The 18,467-nt window shown below is 40.2% G+C and overlaps 2 protein-coding genes across 4 annotated transcripts in view; one reads left to right on the forward strand and one right to left on the reverse strand.

Moving 5' to 3' along the window:
• Positions 1-30: 30 nt before the first annotated feature.
• DMAC2L (distal membrane arm assembly component 2 like) lies at positions 31-11,146 on the forward strand. 2 transcript variants are annotated; one of them, XM_043556107.1, is made up of 5 exons: positions 31-135; positions 6,739-6,850; positions 7,956-8,164; positions 8,735-8,906; positions 9,963-11,146. In XM_043556107.1, exons 2-5 carry the CDS (start codon positions 6,744-6,746, stop codon positions 10,075-10,077), a joined length of 603 nt encoding a protein of 200 aa, XP_043412042.1. In that variant the 5' UTR covers positions 31-135; positions 6,739-6,743; the 3' UTR covers positions 10,078-11,146. The 2 variants fall into 2 exon arrangements, with proteins under 2 accessions (XP_043412042.1, XP_043412040.1); XM_043556105.1 differs by lacking the exon at positions 31-135 and adding an exon at positions 3,418-3,635.
• The window catches only part of CDKL1 (cyclin dependent kinase like 1), a 60,586-nt gene continuing 53,265 nt past the window's right edge, over positions 11,147-18,467 (reverse strand). For both annotated transcript variants that reach the window (XM_043556103.1, XM_043556104.1), the window contains exons 8-10: positions 16,731-16,787; positions 15,366-15,521; positions 11,147-13,261 (exon numbers count right to left, since the gene is read on the reverse strand). In XM_043556103.1, coding sequence (XP_043412038.1) covers positions 13,154-13,261; positions 15,366-15,521; positions 16,731-16,787 — 321 coding nt within the window. In that variant the 3' untranslated portion in view covers positions 11,147-13,153. The remainder of the gene's footprint in view (positions 13,262-15,365; positions 15,522-16,730; positions 16,788-18,467) is intronic.

Raw genomic sequence — 18,467 nt, forward strand, 5'->3', positions numbered from 1 at the left:
ATGGAGCACGTGTCTTCGCCCCACGTGGGAGCGACGCCAGTAGCCAATGGACGCGCACGGCGGAGGGCGAAGGGCAGGCCGGCGGCGCCGTAGACGCGGGGCACGCTCGCTCGCTCCCTCCCTTCCTCCAATGCCGTGAGTAGAGGAGCTAGGCCCCGCGCGAGGCGGGAGTAGGGTGGTGGTTACGCTCTGCCCTTTTCCTTCTCGCACTACGGGGCTCACTGAAAAGGTGGCCCGCCTGTCATCTCAGGCCCTGCGTCCTCGGGGCCTTGGGAGAGAGTGCGGGCGTGACTGGGGTGAAAGCTCTCATTTGGGCGGGCCCAGCGGCCTCCCTGCCTCTGGCTCGGCCCTTGTCTGCGGGAGGCCCATTGCTGGCCACCCGCAGGCGAATTGCCCACTGAGGGGCGCTGCCCGTCCGGCCCTAGCTCTCGCTCCGGACGGAGGCCTTGCGGCAACGCCTGGTAGCCTGCGGTCTTCTGGACTTCTTTTTGTAGGGCTCCTGACGGTGTCATTTCTTGGTGTTGTAAATATCGAGCGCCTAGAAGAACCAGATGGCTCTGTCTCTGCCATCATTAGGCAGTCTGTTTCCTTGTCTTAAATCCTGGGTGGAGATACAGATTTAAACCCACTGTGCGGACCTGGGTATACGGGGCTCTTCCGTACAGGTCTCTTCACCCCGTGTCCTTATCTGTAAAGTGAAGGAGGTGGGCTATGGAATCCCTAAGCGACCTTCCGACTGAAGTTTGGTGATTGGCCCTCACCGTGGCCGTTTAACGCCTGTGCTCAGTGCTTATCGGCAGTTTTTCATTTTTAGGGTCAGAACAGCTGAACAGAACAAAATTAGAATGTTAAAAACTTTATTGCTGGAAGGACTTTGATTTGGTTCCAACTGTTTCGTCTGGTGGCTTGGGGAAGTCACTTCGTCTCTGCCTCGGATCTCTTCTGTGAACTAGGAGTAATAGCTGTGTCTCTCACACAGGGCTGTTGTGTGGATTACATGAAATAAAGCCCAAGGGTGTTTAGCGGAGTGAAATACAGTTGACCCTTGAAGAGCACAGGTTTGAACAACTCCTGTCCACTTGGAGGCAGTTGCTTTTCAATAAATCCAATACAGTACTCTAAATGTATTTTCCTTATGATTTTCTTTCCTCTAGTTTATTATAAGAACATAGTGAAGGGGCGCCTGGGTGGCGCAGTCGGTTAAGCGTCCGACTTCAGCCAGGTCACGATCTCGCGGTCTGTGAGTTCGAGCCCCGCGTCGGGCTCTGGGCTGATGGCTCAGAGCCTGGAGCCTGTTTCCGATTCTGTGTCTCCCTCTCTCTCTGCCCCTCCCCCGTTCATGCTCTGTCTCTCTCTGTCCCAAAAATAAACAAACGTTGAAAAAAAAATTAAAAAAAAAAAAAAGAACATAGTGTATACTATATAACATGCAAAATGTGTGTTAATCACCTATGTTATTGGTAAGGCTTCTAATCAAACAGTAGGCTGTTAGCAGTTAAATTTGAGGGGAGTCAAAAATCCTATGCAGACTTTCAACTGCCCTTAACCCTTATGTTGTTGAAGGGTCAACTGCACTGGATAAATGACTTTTTATTACGTTCAAATGGTTTTACCTCCTGGACAGTTGAATGCCTTTGTTTGTGAAAACAACATAGAATGTTACCTGCTTTTTCCATCACAAATGAAAAAATAATAATAATGAGATGGTTATTCCTTAAATTCAGTTTTTTGTTTTGAGATAATTGTAGAGTCCCATACAGTTGTAAGGAACAATAGAGATCCTGTGTACCTTTCACCCCTTCTCCCCCCATGAAAACATCTTGCAAATCTGTAGGACAGTGTCATAACCAGGAAATTGACATTGACATAATCCGTTGATCTTCCTCAGGTTTCCCTAGCTTTACATTTGTGTGTCTATTTAGTTCTGTTTAGTTTTTATCACATGTGTAGATTGTTGTGTCACCACCACGGTCCAGCTACAACACAGTTCAGTCACCACAAGGGATCTACGGGTACCCTTTTATAACTTCACTCCTTTGGGGCACCCCTTCCCCAATCTGTAATTTTTTGGAATTAGCTATTTTTTACTTAGGGATCCCTTGGGATCGTTGTATGTATGAAAGGTTCATTCCTTCTTACTGGGGAGTAGTATTTCATGATATGGGTATACCACAATAGGTTTAACCGTTCACCCGTTGAAACACATCTGAGTTCTAATTAGCTATTTGGAATAAAGCTGCTATGAACATTAATGTGCTGCTTTTTGTGTGAACCTGTTTTTGTTTCTCTGGGATAAATGCCTAAGAGTCCAATTGCTGGGTCATATAAACAAATGTTTAGTGTTGTAAAAAAACAGGCAAACTGTTTCCAAAATGGCTGTACCAGGGCACCTGTGTGGCTCAGTCAGTTGATCGTCCGGCTCTTGGTTTCGGCTCAAGTCATGATCCCAGGTTTGTGGGATAGAACCCTGCATCAGCCACCACGCTGAGTATGGAGCCTGCTTAAGATTCTCTTTCTCTTCCCTCTGCCCCTCTCCCCCAGTCCCTCGGTCTCTCTCTAAAATAAAAAACAAAAAACAAAGTGGCTGTTCCTTTATACATTCCCACCAGCAATGTTTTGAGTGATCTGGTTCTTATCACCAGCAATTGGTGTTGTCACTGTTTTTAATTTTTGCCATTCTGATAGGTGTTTACTGGAGATGGTTATTTTTTAGTTTGCACTGGAGGTAGTGGATTTTTATTACTAGGTTGAATACAGAATTACACATGTTTATGGTCAACTTTCATGGGACGCTTGAGCCCAAAGTAGTGACTTGTTTACCGTGTCATTTTGAGTACATGCTTCTTTGTTTAGCAAGATGAAAGAACTCACAATACATCTGCTCTTTGTATAACTTTTTTTTCTGCTTACCTTCCCCTAGGTTTGACTGTACCTTAATTTGTTTCAGTTAAGTAATTTCAAGTCAAGAGCTTACCTTCCATTCATACACCCTGTAATGTCTTGGGTGTGACATTTTGTATTCATGACACCACCCTCAGCTGAGAGTTCAAGTTCATCTTCCATCTATGTCAGAATGAATAAGACATTACTTCACTGGATCCCATGTGATGTTGGCCGAGGAATGGCTTTAGGGAACTTTGCTTCCAATTCCTAATGAATTTTTCTCTTCCTTTTCACTAGACTCTATACACCTCAGGAATAAGAGTTGGCATCAATATTGGGTGATTTGCAGTGAGGTGGGGTTGTAATTTGGGGGAAAATCTCCCCAAATCTGCCCCTTCACATTTTTATCACCCTCAAGAAATAGTTCTTTAGTTCAGTCTTTTGGGCCACTTAGTTAGCCATTGCTTTGGATAGCCCAGCTAAGTAAAAACAAAACTTCCACTGTTATTTTTATTAAAATTTTTTTTTTTTAATTTTAGGTAGGCTCCATGCCCAATGTGGGACTTGATTGAACTCACAACCCTGAGATCGAGAGTTGCATGTTCTACAAACTGAACCAGCCAAGCACCCCAGAACTTCCACTTTAAAAAAAAACTTACTTTTCTTATGCAAACAGGGGAACCCTCAACCAAACTTACTCAGAAACATTTTGTGTGCTTCCTATTTTGAATCAAACAGAGATCTAGCCTTCTGTAAGTAACAAGCATAATTGCAATTTTTAGAAACATGTGCTTTCAGCCATGCTATGAGAGTAAGAAGGAGCTTTTTTAAATGATTTTTTAATTTCTGAATTATTTATTGAAGCAATAATTTAGTAGTGGCTATTTTTTTTTTTTTTAGCTTGCTGTTAACTGGTTTGTTTTTTTCCCCCAATCATTAGAGCTAAATTCACCAACTCACCACTAGAGGTCTCCTCTTTCCCTATAGAAAACATTTCCAGAAGTAACTGCTTGAATTCTAAAATCAGCAGGGGTGCAGTTGAGAATGTAAAACCCTACCAATTTATTATTTTTTTACCTTTATTGCCAAGTAAAATTTTTATATTCATGTTTAAAGTATTTTAAATATAATAATCTAGTATTTTTAGAGATCCTAGCTGGAGTAAATTTAGCCTTTCCTTTAAACTGAATTATAAGGTGAACCAAAACGAATCAAGTGAAGGTACTCAATTTTCACAGACTACTCTAATTTACTTAATAACAGTCTCTCTGGTTTGCCTTTCTCTATGGAAATATATCAACCATTGAAGACCACTAATTAGTAAATATCTATTAAACTCTTGAATTTGGTGGATGGGAATGTGCTAGGTGCTAAGAAAAATGGAAATGAATAAGATGTAATCCTTGCTCTCCTTTTTCCTCTGCACACTTTTCTTTTTGTCTGCCTAACTAGAAACTCTTAATTATCCTTTAAGACCCTCTCAAAAGACACCTCTAGTGTGAAGCCTTCCCTTCCCTCCCTCCTCTTGTGTTTCACAGAATTTGTTAATACCTGTTTAGACATATTGCATGCTATTTATTTGTTTTTATGTTGTCTGTCTTCATTAGAGTATATATTCTATGAGGACAAAGAACCTTGTCTTTCTCTGTCTCTCCTTTGTTGTTTTTTAATCCTACCATTGTATCTCTGGCACTAAGAATAGCAGATATTCAATAAATACTTACTGAGTGAATGAATGAATGGATGGGTAGAGATGGCATTTGAATCAGGTCTTGAGGCTGGGTAAGATTTCCACAGACAGGATGGGGATGGAGAGCAGGGAGGGACGGGAAATAGGACAGCCTAAGTTGAAGCTGGAAAGCCCAGATAAATGAGATTGGCAGCCAGTTGAGTTATCAGAGGTGGGCACAGGTGGAGAGAGCTTTAACAAAAAGTTGGAAAGGGCTGAGAATGAGATAGTGATAGCAGGTGGAAGGTTTGCAGTGATGAAGGCAGATGATGGTAGAAAAGAAATAAAGAACGGAGGTGATCCTGGGTTCTGTCCTCAGACCTCATCTCTCACTGTTCTATAGCCTCAACATCTGCAGTCACTTCTCAGCTCTAGGGTGGTTCCCACTCAGGCCTCTTTCTAGTCTTCTTATTCCCAAGTTCTAGTACCATCCATTGACTGAGGAAAAAGCTCTGGACTGGTAGGAGAGAGCACTAGGTTCAGGTCTCAGTGCTACCACCAATTAGCCATGAAACATTAAGTTCTTTTAAACATATGCAGTTATTAAATCTCCACCTTGTTCCAGAAAGGATTTAGGGTGTCAGCAAGTTGCTTAATATGAGGGCCTGTTTCCTCATCTCTAAATGGTCTAGGTGGTTTAAGTTCATTCTAGTTCTCCCATTTTGTGAATCACTCTAATAATTTGTTGGTTATCTCCACTTAGAAGTTCTGCTAACACTTCATAGTTAGGATATGAAAAACTGGGGATGGGGGTGGGAGAAACCTACAGCTGGTTCTGACACTGATTTCTATTCATGGCATCACCATCCAACCAGTGACCCAAGACCAAAACTTAATGTCATCTTCAACTATTCTGGCCCTTCCCAGAACATCTCACTGAGATGTGGAATCCACTCTGTAATGTCATTCCCATTCTTTCCCCATTTGGTCCTTTCCCATGGCTATATGTAGTTGAAGCCCTTGTTAGCTGTTTCTTTGTTTTTTTCTATTGACCCTCAGTCTTAATGCTGTTGTCCAAATAACATTCTGAAGCATAGCTCTAATATGCCAGTGTTCTTTGCTAAAACCTCAGTGACTCCCAACTGCCTGCGGAAGATAATCCAAATTCCCTGGCTGATCAGGCGAGACCCTTCCTGATGCGACTGTGTAAACTGTCTGCCTCCTCTTCTCATGATCCCCATGTGCTAACCAAACTGAGCTACAGCATGCCTTAAATATTTCTGCCTCAGCTAATCACCTGACATACCTTCTCCTGGCATTTTGCCTGTTGAAATCCCGGTCTATCCTTATTTTACCTCTTTAAGGAACTTTTCAGGTTCTATCATTTATTTTAACGACTTGATAACTTGTTTTAGCTCACTTCACCCCACAGTAAGTTTTCAGCAATCCAAAGGCAGAAACCACACTTCATTTATCTTTGTTTTCTCTGACTTAGCACACTCCTAGAGAAACTTGAACTGAATTAAATCAGATTGAGACTCAGTTCAGAAATCACTTTCTCAACTCATGCTCATAGATTTTTACAGGTGGAAATCACCTGAGCAAATCATCTGATTTTTACAAGTGAGAAAAAACAAGGGTCACAGAGGTGAAGTTACTTGCCCAGTCTGTCCTAGCTGCCCTTGCCTTTGTTTGCACTATTCTGGTGATACTACTTGCAACCTTGTCTTAGAGAGGTCTGTTTTCACGTCGCCTCTCCCTTCCTGAATATAAGCGTCTTAACCTCGACACATTGCTCCCTAGGTGATTTTAGTTTGTCATTTTGATACTGGAAATGTAGATTGGGAGTAGTTGGTTTCAGCAAATGTGTAGGTGGACTGCCTGAATGGCCATCAGGTGGCGACACTGCAGGCAGACTCCAACCCAAAGTTGAAGAATGAAACTTAATATCAAGGCTGGAAGGAACCTTCCAGACCATCCAATCCAGCCTCTCTTTTTTTTTTTGCAGCAAAGAAACCAGGAAACAGAGACAGGAGTGACTTGTTCAATAACTTTGAGTGGCAAATGACTCATCAACTTCATTGGCACAAGAGCATTGACTTTGAAGTTGTAAAGCAAGTTACTGTGTGTTTGGGACTCTGATTGCCAGCTGATAACCTAATACGAATACTGTTTTGTATGTCTAGATCAAATGATGCTGTTTGGAAAAATTTCCCAGCAGTTGTGTGGCTTAAAGAAACTCCCATGGTCATGTGACTGCAGATACTTCTGGGGCTGGTTGAATGCAGTGTTTAATAAGTAAGTTACTCTAAGGTGAAGAAACATGGTAATTATTATAACTGATGAGTTTCCAGTAGCTAATTTGGTTATTTCTTGTATGTCAAATATCTTTTTTTTGTACAGTTTGTGCAATATGATCCTAATTTTGTTTAATAACAAAACATACATACAAACATTGAATAAAGACCAGAAAATATTAACATTACTAATATAAAATATTAACTAATTGGGTTCCAGTCAAGATTTCAGTGATTTTTGTTATTTGTCCTTTCCATACCATTCAAGTTTTCTAAAATGAAAGGGATCTTAAGAGATGTAGTTAGCCTTTTAAATACCACCATGGGGACTCAAGTTTTTAAAAAGTGGGTGGCATGCTTTGAAATGTCATTTTGAGGGGTGCCTGAGTGGCTCAGTCAGCTAAGCGTCTGACTCTTGATATCAGCTCAGGTCATGATCTCATTGTTTGTGAGTTCAAGCCTGTGTCGGGCTCCACTGTCAGTGTGGAGCCTGCTTGGGATTCTGTCTCTCCCTTGCTCTCTGTCCCTACCCCACTTGCTCTCTCTTTCTCTCTCTCTCCCTGTATTAAAATAAACATTTAAAGATTTAAAAAAACGAAATATCATTTTGAAACTAATGAAACTCATCTGCTTGTTGCTTAATACAGCTTTAATACCACCAACTAGCGAGAAAGGCAAATGTAAAAATTAAATAATTAAAAATTAATGACATTAATTTGAACAGATTTGAAATTATTCCATTTTATCTTTTATCATTAAAAAAAAAAAAATAACCCAGTATAGTCGTTCATTCAACACGTAGTTACTGAGTACCTCCTGGTGTCAAGCACTGTGCTACATGTGAATCAATGAAGGTACATGTCTGCCTGATAAACTCATATACAAACAATAGGCCTAGACAGAGTTCACTTGGGAACAAAAGAAAAACAAAAAAGGGAGCCGGAAGAGCCCTCATGTTTTTTTACATGACTCTCACGAGTATACTTCCCTCCCTCTCAGTCATTTGAAAGGAAAAGTTGTTGCCGTACTGTATTTATGTTGACGGACTGCCATTAAGCAGCTAGCGATTATACTAAAAACGAACTATTTTTGTTCTTTGCCGACAGAGTGGATTATGAACGCATCAGGGATGTGGGACCCGATAGGGCAGCATCGGAGTGGCTGCTGCGCTGTGGGGCCATGGTGCGCTACCACGGCCAGGAGAGGTGGCAGAAGGACTACAACCACCTCCCCACAGGACCTCTGGACAAGTACAAGATTCAGGCAATTGATGCCACCGACTCTTGTATCATGAGCATTGGATTTGATTACATGGGTAACTACCCTGTCATTTGCTTATGGGAAACGGAGGTGCTTTGCAGTGACATTTTGTTGCAGTTGATTCACTGTTACAGTCAGAGGTGTGTCCTTTTTTGCCCTTGTCAGTACAATCCAGCTTGTTTCTTCCTGTGTATGATTTTTTTAATTAAATAGATATTACAAACACCTTCCTCTCCTTTCTCCTTCCACTAAGCTTATCTCTACATGCCTTTATTTTGTGCTTATTGGTTTAAAATTCAAGGCCTGGTTTATCAAACTGTCAAATTTCTGTCATTTGAGAAACCCTCAATAATGTGAGAATAATTGTACACATACAGCTTTTGCTGGTGTGGGCCCTTCTTTCCTCCAGTACATGGGCATCTGATTACAGAATGGACCTATATTATATAGTGAATAGTTTGTATGGTTAATAGGGTGACTAACCATCCAAGTTTTCCTGGGGACTGAGAGGTTTCTGAGGACATAGGATTTCCAATCCTAAAACCAGAATAGTCCTAGGCAAACTAGGATAGTTGGTTATCTTAATGGTAAAGCAGATTCTTAAAATGTATCTTTTATCTCCTAGAGGGCCTACAGCATGTTGAAAAAATAAGGCTATGCAAGTGTCATTATATCGAGGATGACTGTTTGGAGAAACTTGGTAAACTTGAAAATTTACAAAAGAGCGTATTGGAAATGGAAATAATTTCATGTGGGAATGTCACAGACAAAGGCATCATTGCTTTATATCACTTAAGGTAGGTGGTCAGTGCCAAAATGGAAACTTGATAATGTTAAAAGTGAATAATTAGAATTTAAATTTTAAAAAACTTTAAGTAAACTCTACCCACAACATGGGGCTCCAACTCACAACCCCAAGGTCAAGAGTTGCATGCTTTACCAACTGAGCCAGACAGGTTCCCTGAATAATTAGAATTTAAAACAATTAAGAGGTGGAGGCTTTTTTTAAATTCAGAAAAATATAAGAAAATGACTTAACTTTCTTCCAAAATAAAACAGTTAAAACTATCAACCTTAATACATTGTTTTATTGCATTTTTAAGGGGGCGTCTTCTTTAAAAAGTAAATGTACATCAAGCATCTAGCATGGTGACTGCTACAATAGGCCATCAATGGGCATTTGCCATTATCCTTCCTGTCCATCTTTTGAAGAATTTTTCCTGATGTTCTGACAATAACCTCAGTCAGTATCACAGAAAGTTTGAGAAATTTTAAGTTAATTTTTTTTAGTAATCTCTGTACCCACCCTGAGGTTCAAACCCACGACCCCAAGATCAAGAGTCTCAACGCTCTACTGACTGAGTCAGCCAGGTTCCCCCGCCCCCACTTTTAAGTTTATTTTTTTTTTAGTAGAGAAATTTTAAGCATCAGAACCAAAAGTAGTAGACTGTCTCTTATATTAGTTGAAGGTTTGAAGCTTCATCTTTTAATGAAGTTCTTTTAAGAACTTTCCCATTTTTTTTTCTTGTCTGGATTAAGATTCATATTTAGTGTTTCACATGCAAAGGAGTTCTATGGCATAATACATATACTGTATTTGGAAAGATTCAGCTAGAATTACTGATATAATTCAGAACAACTCAACTTTCCAAAGTCTGGCTTAGCTCCTAGAATGAATTTCATTTAAAATAGCACTCTTAACACTACTGTTCTAAAAGTCATTTTGAAAGTATAGTGTAATATAAACACATTCTATGTGCAATGTTTTTTAGGCCAGTGAATACAGTTTATTGTTCATGCTATAAGAGTAAAGGCAAAACCAAAGTAGCTTTTTTTTCCTTCTCTTTTTGCAGAAACCTGAAATATTTATTGTTAAGTGATCTTCCTGGAGTAAGAGAAAAAGAAAACCTTATCCGAGCCTTTAAGACAGCACTGCCTTCTCTGGAACTAAAATTAGACTTGAAGTAAAATAATCATATTTAAGAAGTATCGTATTTCAATATAAAGTATCATTTGAAATTGTTGATCCTAAACATCATAAATATTATATAATAATCAACAGACCCTAAGGATATTCAGTCATGACATTTCAGAAGCAGAGCCCATCATGTAGAAAATATTCAGACATGACTCACTGAAGTTACTAAGTTGGAAGTAAAAATATATGCACATTAAATCCTTTTAGGAAAAATGGAAACAAGGTAGCAGTTTAATTCTAATATGTTCCTCATTTTATATAGAAATCTGTACAGTATGTAGATACTGACAGAGTTCTTTAAAGTGATTTAAATGTGCAACACAGATATTCTTTATTGTATTTTATCAGTAATTTATGTTAATGTTACATTTTACTTTAAAGCTATTGAAGCATGTTACTATAAATGTATAGTTATGAAAAACTGAAAGCTAAGTTTCAGATTCATTGATGAATTATGAAAGGCAGTCATTGGTTGTTGAGGCATCCATATTGCTTCCCGGGATTTGCATTCATTTCTCATGACCCTACATTCCTTTGTTCTTTATAACCTACACCTTTCTCTGAATGAATAGTTTCTGGCTAATTTGTCTATTTTGTAAGCTTAGTCGGGTGTTTTATTAAAACTAGACATAAATATTTGGCTGAATTCAAATAGTTTTGCAACTGCAGTAGAACAAAGGAAATAATCATGAAGACCATACTTTTTGCTTAAATTAAAATCCTGCTTTAAACCAAAAATTTTGACATGCCAACTAGAAACTAATTTAAATTTCCCCATATATGTTGGGTACTGCTTCCTATGACTTCAAGGGACATCAAAAAGAAGTATAAACACAAAATTCAATTTATATCTAGAAAGCAGCGATAAAGAATATCACAAATAGGTAAAAACAGATCTTTAATTTTCCCTGCTTGAAATGGCCCTGGTTCTATTATTGTTAATGATAGGCCAACTTGTCTGTAGATTTCTGTATGTCTGGTTCTTGAACATAAACTATACGGTCTTGAATAGAACCTTAGCTGAAAATAATTTTAAAATAAACACTGTGTGATGCAGCATTGGGGTAGAAAAAGTGGATTTTAATTGTGTTTAGAAACCAGCTTATGTAAATAGCACATACCACAAATGATATACTATTTACGAATAATTGCCACTGTCATTTACAAAATCAGAAAATAACAAATTAAAAAGACTAGGTTGTAAAACAGTCTTATGTGAAACAATAGTGACTCCATGCTGAATGAATGATTACAGATATGGTTGAATTAAGCATTAGTGCACATTTAGAACTCATTAGAAAAAAATGAATGCTTCCATCTCAGATTTGTTTGCTTATTGTGTGGTGAGGCAACTGATTCACCACAATTTAGTCTGCAACTACTTTTGTATTCTAAATGGTTTTCTATAAAACTACTGGATAAATTAGGCAGTTATAATCATCTGCCTCGTCAAGTACATTGTTTTGGGTTAAAAAGAAAAACACAAAATGTAAACTCTTCACAGAAGTGGGCTGTCCTTCTTTGCCATTTGAATCAAAGCCACATAAGAAGAATCAGATAATGCCGAGACTAGTATTTAACCCACTGTCAGCTCCTTGCAAGAAGCCACATACATCAGGAAGCCTTAGAATATCATTAACCTGGCTGGAGTGGCCAAAATTATTGAACAGATGCCTAAATTTGGTGAGTTACTTAGCAGTAAAGAATAAAGTCATATGCTGTCATGAAGGAAGTTACTATAGCAGTAAACTAGTAAGAGTACAGAAGAAATGTTCTGAAGATACCGTAAAATACAACATCTAAAACTATGGCTGAGAATGACTAGGACACAGCAGCAGCCCATCAGCCAAAACTGGCAGTCAGCTATAAGAAACAGACGTGAGCTTCATTTTACCCTGTGTTCAGGGGACAGGAATGATGAAGCTTTTTGAAGAGCGGTAGCCCACGTCAAAGCTAATTATAGGTCATCATTTCAAGTCTCACAATACAAAGCTAGGAATCTTCAGTATCAATTTGGACTACTCTGTTATTATTTTTATCAGTTCTTAGCATAGTATATGTATACACACACTTATATGTGTACAGACACATATGCATGTGTATACACATATACATACAGATAGCATAAAAAAGTATTTCAGGAAAAATAGGAGTTTACAACCTCACGTCTTTCATGATCCAAGTAAAAACTCAAGCAATTTCTTCCAAATCCCAGATTACTGTAGATAGTCCTGCCCATAGATCTGTCTCCAAGTCTGAGGCTGAGCTGGAGAGAATGAAGAATAATTACTCTCAGGCTGATAGGCTCAGTTCCCAGGAAGCCTGCAGGGCTCGTTCTACCTCTTGATCGCCTTGGTCTGCCGCCAGCCTTCACACCACTGTTTGCATGGGGAATTGGGTAGCCTGTGGATGGGTTATATAAACCCATCTTGCCTGCAAAAATGACTAAGATGCATCCTTTACTAAAGGTAAAGACCAAAGCATATGCAAGAAATGTCTAGAAATATCATTAAATTTGTAATTTTGTTATGATAATCCATGATTTTTAAAAATATTAAGCAACTCTTCAATATTCCAAAAATGTTTTAAAATAGGAAAATCAAGAAATAGAGCAAGCAGGAAATGGGATTTTAAACATTTTGATTTCAGGAACTAAAAGGCAGGGGATAGGACTCCGTGTGAAAGAGATACAAGAAATACATATGGGTGTTTTGTAATCCATTTTTCTTGTTGCATATAGTACAGTTGAAGCATAAATCTTTATCACATCTCTAATCTTGCCAGATATATGGGCAGCAGCTACAATTTGTATTTCTGTCAATAAACTCAGCTACTTAGATACAACAAAAATGCAAGTGAAAATCCAAACAAGTTTTTTCCTTTCTGTTCTAGTCACCATCAGGAAGCATGGAAGAAGGCTGCCTCTGTAATGCCCCTTCCGATTCTGCCAGCTGGCCTCCCCCAGGTTATTACTTAGGTTTTCTCCTGATGTTCTTAAAGCATTATGATTATTTTCAATCAAGTTTGTAAGTTCGGTTCCTTTTTCATCATCAATCTTCAAGCTCCTTAAATGTTTGGAAAACGGGAGTTGAGTTTCTTCAAGTTACAGTAGTACTTCTTATTATCCAAAGCTGGAAGGAAGCTGCTGCTGGTCAGCTGGGGTAGGTACTGCAGCTGAAAATACAAAACACAGGATCAGGTTCAACACCACACACTCTTTTTGTTATTGATAACATATCACAAAAGAGGTAAAGAAGTCCATTTTTCAGCATGGAAATGATTTTTCTGCACAGAATCCCAGGTTCTGAGTGAAGACAAAATGTTTCAATTTGTTCTTTTTCCTTTTAAAGATTTCTTTAAAAAAATTTTTTTTAACATTTATTTATTATTGAGAGACAGAGACAGAGCATGAGCATGGGAGGGGCAGAGAGAGGGGGAGACACAGAATCCAAAACAGGCTCCAGACTCTGAGCTGTCAGCACAGAGCCCAACGCGGGGCTCAAACTCTTGGGCAGTGAGATCATGACCCGAGCTGAAGTCTAACACTTAACCGACTGAGCCACCCAGGCGCCCCTAAAGATTTCTTTTATATTAAAAAGCAAAACATTGCACATTTGAGAAAATTTAGAGAATATGAAAAAGAAGGAAAAATCTACATATTAACATTAGGAAAAAACCACATAGATTTACAGGAGTTAAGAGCTTGCTGGGACCTTTGGGGTCATTTAAGCCAATGCGTGATCTTAGAGCCAAGAAAACTGGTGTCTGGAGCACTTAAACAATTTGCCCCCTTACTCCTTAGTTAAAAAGGCAAAACTATTCCCTTCATGCTCCCAGAAAATGTTTGAATTTATTGTCAATGTCAAATGAAAGTAAGGAGAACATACAAAAAATAGATGTACTACATGGCCTTAGGTATCTAAACAGTGGTTACTTTTTTTTATGTCTGTTTATTTATTTTGAGAGTGAGATAGAGAGACCATGGGTGAGCGGGGGAGGGGCAGAGAGAGAGGGAGAGAGAGAATCCCAAGCAGGCTACCTCGCTGTCAGAACCTAACTCAGGGCTCAAACTCACGCACTGTGAGGTCATAACCGAGCTGAAATCGAGAGCAGGATGCTTAATGGACTGAGCCACCCAGGAGTCCCTGAACAGAGGTTACTTTTTAATACTTCAAACAGTTGAATCCTTCAGGGCCTATATGCAATACACTAATTAATTAGTGGGCTTCCCTATTCTTTCAAGTAAAAATATTTGCATCAAGACCCTCTACTCTTGAACACAGATTAACAGCAAGTTAAGTGGTAACTCGGGGTGGGTGGGGGTGGGGGGTCTAATTCTGGCATGTTTTGCTACCTGGGTCATATATGACAGAATAAAATAAAGCTTTCTTAATTTTGTAACTCTGGTCTATCTTTGGACCCCGCAGTTCATGCTCTACCTGTTTCTAATGGGTTGTCCATCCCCTTCTCTCCTCCAAACCTCACATATACAACCCGGATGCCATTCAGCATGCTGGGCAGTGGGGTCTGCAAAGGGAAAGACTAAGGCATAATAATTTATAGATCAAGGGCTACCTAGGCAGATCCAGAAATGACCAGGAGTAGCCAGCTCATCTTAGTTGTGGTTCTAACCACAGTCCATTCTAAGTTACTACAGCTTTTGGCCTGTAACAGGCTTACACTTAAGGCAAGGCTATTTTGCCACTTTATACAAGTCTTTTTCTTCACAGGCTCCCTGTGTGCAGCTTGGATGCTGTTCTCTGGTTAAATAAGCTGTTCTGATATCACTGAGAGCACTGGGCACTGTATCTACCGGAGCCAACTCTGATGATTAAAGGAACAGAGGGGAAAACAGGTCCATTTTTGGATAAACCTGGAATGTCAATCAATACTGAAAGTAAACATCATGACAGAGAGCTGCCTGGGATAAATCTGACTTCATTCTCCAAAGCACAAAAAGCATGCTCAGTGGGGCTCACGCTCGTGTACCTGAGACCCATGCTCGTGCACAACAAAACCCCTCTGTGGCAGCAGGGAACTGCAGGGCAAGGACGCCTTCAGGATTCAGGGAGAAGGGGGTCCTTGGAGGCAGATGTCTCAGTGCCCTGGTTGACAGATCATATGCCCGTCACCGTGCTCTGCAAGGAAGGTGCTGGAGCTGCAAGCCGCTGTTACCGCCCCGAGAATAGATACAGACTCCCTGCACCAGGTGGCAGGCATGAGGTCATTGGAAACTACAACCCCGGGACACTTGTGTAAAGCAGTGCCCCATTTTTACCCCAGGCAGGTGCTTTCGGCTCTGTCTCAGCGTCTTCCTTATTGGTCTGTCACGCTCTTTTGCTGAATCCCCTGTTTCTCTGATGCTGTCAAAATACGGGTGCTGCAACAGCTGTTCACATGTCATTCTCTCAGCAGGATTCATGTGGAGACAGCCCTAAAAGAACAGACAAGTCTCCATTCTTCTTTAAAATTGTATTAACTTACTGAAATCAATTTTTTTTTTCTTTGACAGATCAAACCCTTCATTTGGGAACAGGAAGGAGGAAAAGTAGGAGAAACACACCAAACATGCTTTTGGTTCCTTCCACAATTATTCCTAAATGGGTAACCACATAATAAGTAAATAGATAGGTTCTAGGAATAGTAACAAAAAAATCATTTTCTCCACCTTGCCCTGTTCTGGAGGCAGTTGGTGCTCTGCCCTGAGGGAGTAAGGTAGGATTTTTGAGTTTGCCTCAGTATCCAACGGGAATAATCCACATAACCAGTTTGGTCCTTTGTGTATACTTTGTAAAAATTTGGGTTTTTATTAAAAAAATTCATACCCACACATGGTAAAAATAAAATGTATACAGAACACAGCAAAGTCTCCTCACCACTCTAGTTCTTCCATTCCCCCTTCCAGATTCAGCTGTTCCTTTTTTTCTGGTATATTCTTCCAGAAATAGTCCATGCATTACAGTATATATATGCATGTATGGAAGGAGAAGCATAGTATACATGCCCTTAGACTGCATCATTCTGAACTATTTGCTTTGCCATTAAGTAGGCCATAGGGTTCATACTTGAGTAGATGAAATCTCACAATTATATACCCCAAGGAACTGTCGCCGTGTTTGTTTTTTTTTTTTTGGTTTTTTTTTTTTTTGGTTATATTACAAATGCATCAGTAAATGCATTAAGTACTTTGAAATGGGAAGGGCATGGACTATAACTTGAAAATGTTTTAGTTGGTACTCGATTTTAGATAAGAGCTATAGATCTCTGAAAATGTATATAGAAATCAAGTTTTAAAATCAAAACCTACTTCTGATATACTAGGGAGTTGACTATTTAAATGAATCCTATGGCCCAACATTTTTTGAAGAAAAGGATCCCTGCATAAAACAAGTACTATCCATCTGAAATTTCTGTAACTTAGATTTTAAATACAGTATGTTGGGTTTAGTTTAAAGTGACAAACACCTACAGATGTTTTCATTGTAACAATGTAAATAAAAATTCAACGTATTTATACTTCCCAAAGGAGAAGGAGAATTCTAAAAGGAACACTTTTCAATTCATGGATTGATATAAATCATTTAGACTCCCCAATGACACCAGCTACTGTGTGCTTCCGGTCTGTTAGAAGCTATGATTTTACCTTTAACAGCCCCAGGGCCGGAGAAGAGATGTTTGGAAATTTTAATTCAAGTGGTTCCTGTTTAAAAAAAAAAAAAAAAGAAAAAAAAGAAGAAAAGGGGGTTTTATTTACAGTATGTATTCAAAGCTAAGGTGACCTCAGGTTGAATGTCTTCTGAGTAACAGAAGCATCTTCCTGGCACCTTTCTTGCCTCCCCCACCCACCTCCCAGCTGAAACAAGGCCTGTTTCACAAGCTCCTTCTCTCTCCGCCTCCAAATTTCTTTTCCAAATTTTCCTCCTCACCACTCCCTTCACTTCCCAAAGAAATGGTGCAGGTAGCAAATTATGAGGGAGCATTCATGGAAGAAAGAAACGCACTTGTGAAGCAACTGTGATTTCTTTTTTTTTTTCTGCCTCAATTTCTATAACTTGCCTTTCCTTAGAGTAATTTTTGGCACTTACATTGGCATTTGAAAGAGGCCCTAATTTTTGCATCTATTGACATTTACATAAAGGAAGCTTCAAAATAGATTTTTCCTCCCTACCTAGGTGAACAGATGCTTCTTGGTTTTCTGGAATAAACACTGGTTTCTCCTCCCACAAGAGCCTGCTGTTTCCCTGATCATCCTGCTGTTTAAAGAGTCTCTGGGGCAGACATTCATCAATCTCCCTCTGGCCATATAAGGCTATTTTGCTCCAGTCACATGCTGGAGGCAATCAGGAATAACAAGCACTATAAAGCAAGAGGAATGCTGAATGTCAGGGGGCCAGACAGGCCAGTTAAAGAGATACACCACTAACAGAGGCTAATTAAGGAGGGCAGCTGGATGGAGTGCATCGCATGTACAAAGAGATGGCAGATGTGAGCTGGAGGGACTGGCCAGGCTCATCTAATGCAATACCACTCTTAAGTGCTGTGGTCAAGCTTAAGAGCACAGCACGGTGTTATTTTTGCACAGGGAATCAGCCCCCAACACTCAAGTTCCGAGTGTGCACTTACCAATCACCGTAAGGGTAAGAGATAAGAACCTCAGTTTTGGAGTTCCCTAAGATCACCAGGGAAAAAAAATCCTACAGGAGATTTGTATTAGAACCTTGAGAGTAGCCTCCCCCCACCCCCAACTATATCTTAAATATTTCTCTTGCCTTTTGTGTGTGTTAAATCTGGGCACTGCTAGGGATTGACATGACATTGCTGACACTGAGCTCTGCTGTCTCAGCAACAACGCCTGGCCTGGGACGAGGCCCGCTGGTTGGCTGTGATAGGAGAGCCCATTCTGCCTGCTTAGCTGGTTTCCCAGTGCCAGAGGCAAGCAGGCCTCCCTCCAGCAGGATGACTGACCGGCAGAGGGACTCGGGCACAGATGTTCAACCAGTGCAGCCCCCGCATTACTTCTTCCTGTGTTTCTGTCAACAGGAAATCCCCTGCAGGACAACCTCTGGGAGACCCTGGGAAGCCTTTTGCATTTATGAAACCCCGGGTTGTTCATGAGTCTTCACTGCAAGACAAACGAAGAGGAAATCGCTAAGGGATATTTAGTGTGGAACTGGGAATGTCCAGGTCACAAGGGAGCCAGCTGGGTCACCTCCCATATGCCAGGTGTCATTCCTGCCTCTCGGTCCCAGCATGCTCCCAGCATGACCCACTTTTCCTATTTGTAGTGGTGCCGGAGAAGGAGGCAGCAGGGGAAGGTGAAAGCCTTCACCGTGGGACAGGCCAGGAGGATGAGTGAACACAGAGCTCAAATGGAGCTTGA

Source organism: Prionailurus bengalensis, chromosome B3 (assembly GCF_016509475.1).
Source record: "Prionailurus bengalensis isolate Pbe53 chromosome B3, Fcat_Pben_1.1_paternal_pri, whole genome shotgun sequence".
Taxonomy (NCBI): domain Eukaryota; kingdom Metazoa; phylum Chordata; class Mammalia; order Carnivora; family Felidae; genus Prionailurus; species Prionailurus bengalensis.

What these genes read in the sequence shown, in the direction of transcription:
- DMAC2L (XM_043556107.1), top strand. Translation starts at nt 6,744, where the DNA reads ATGATGCTGTTTGGAAAAATTTCCCAGCAGTTGTGTGGCTTAAAGAAA. An exon ending in CATTGGATTTGATTACATGG is followed by an intron (nt 8,165 to 8,734) that starts GTAACTACCCTG and finishes TTTATCTCCTAG; the next exon opens with AGGGCCTACAGCATGTTGAA. An exon ending in ATTGCTTTATATCACTTAAG is followed by an intron (nt 8,907 to 9,962) that starts GTAGGTGGTCAG and finishes CTCTTTTTGCAG; the next exon opens with AAACCTGAAATATTTATTGT.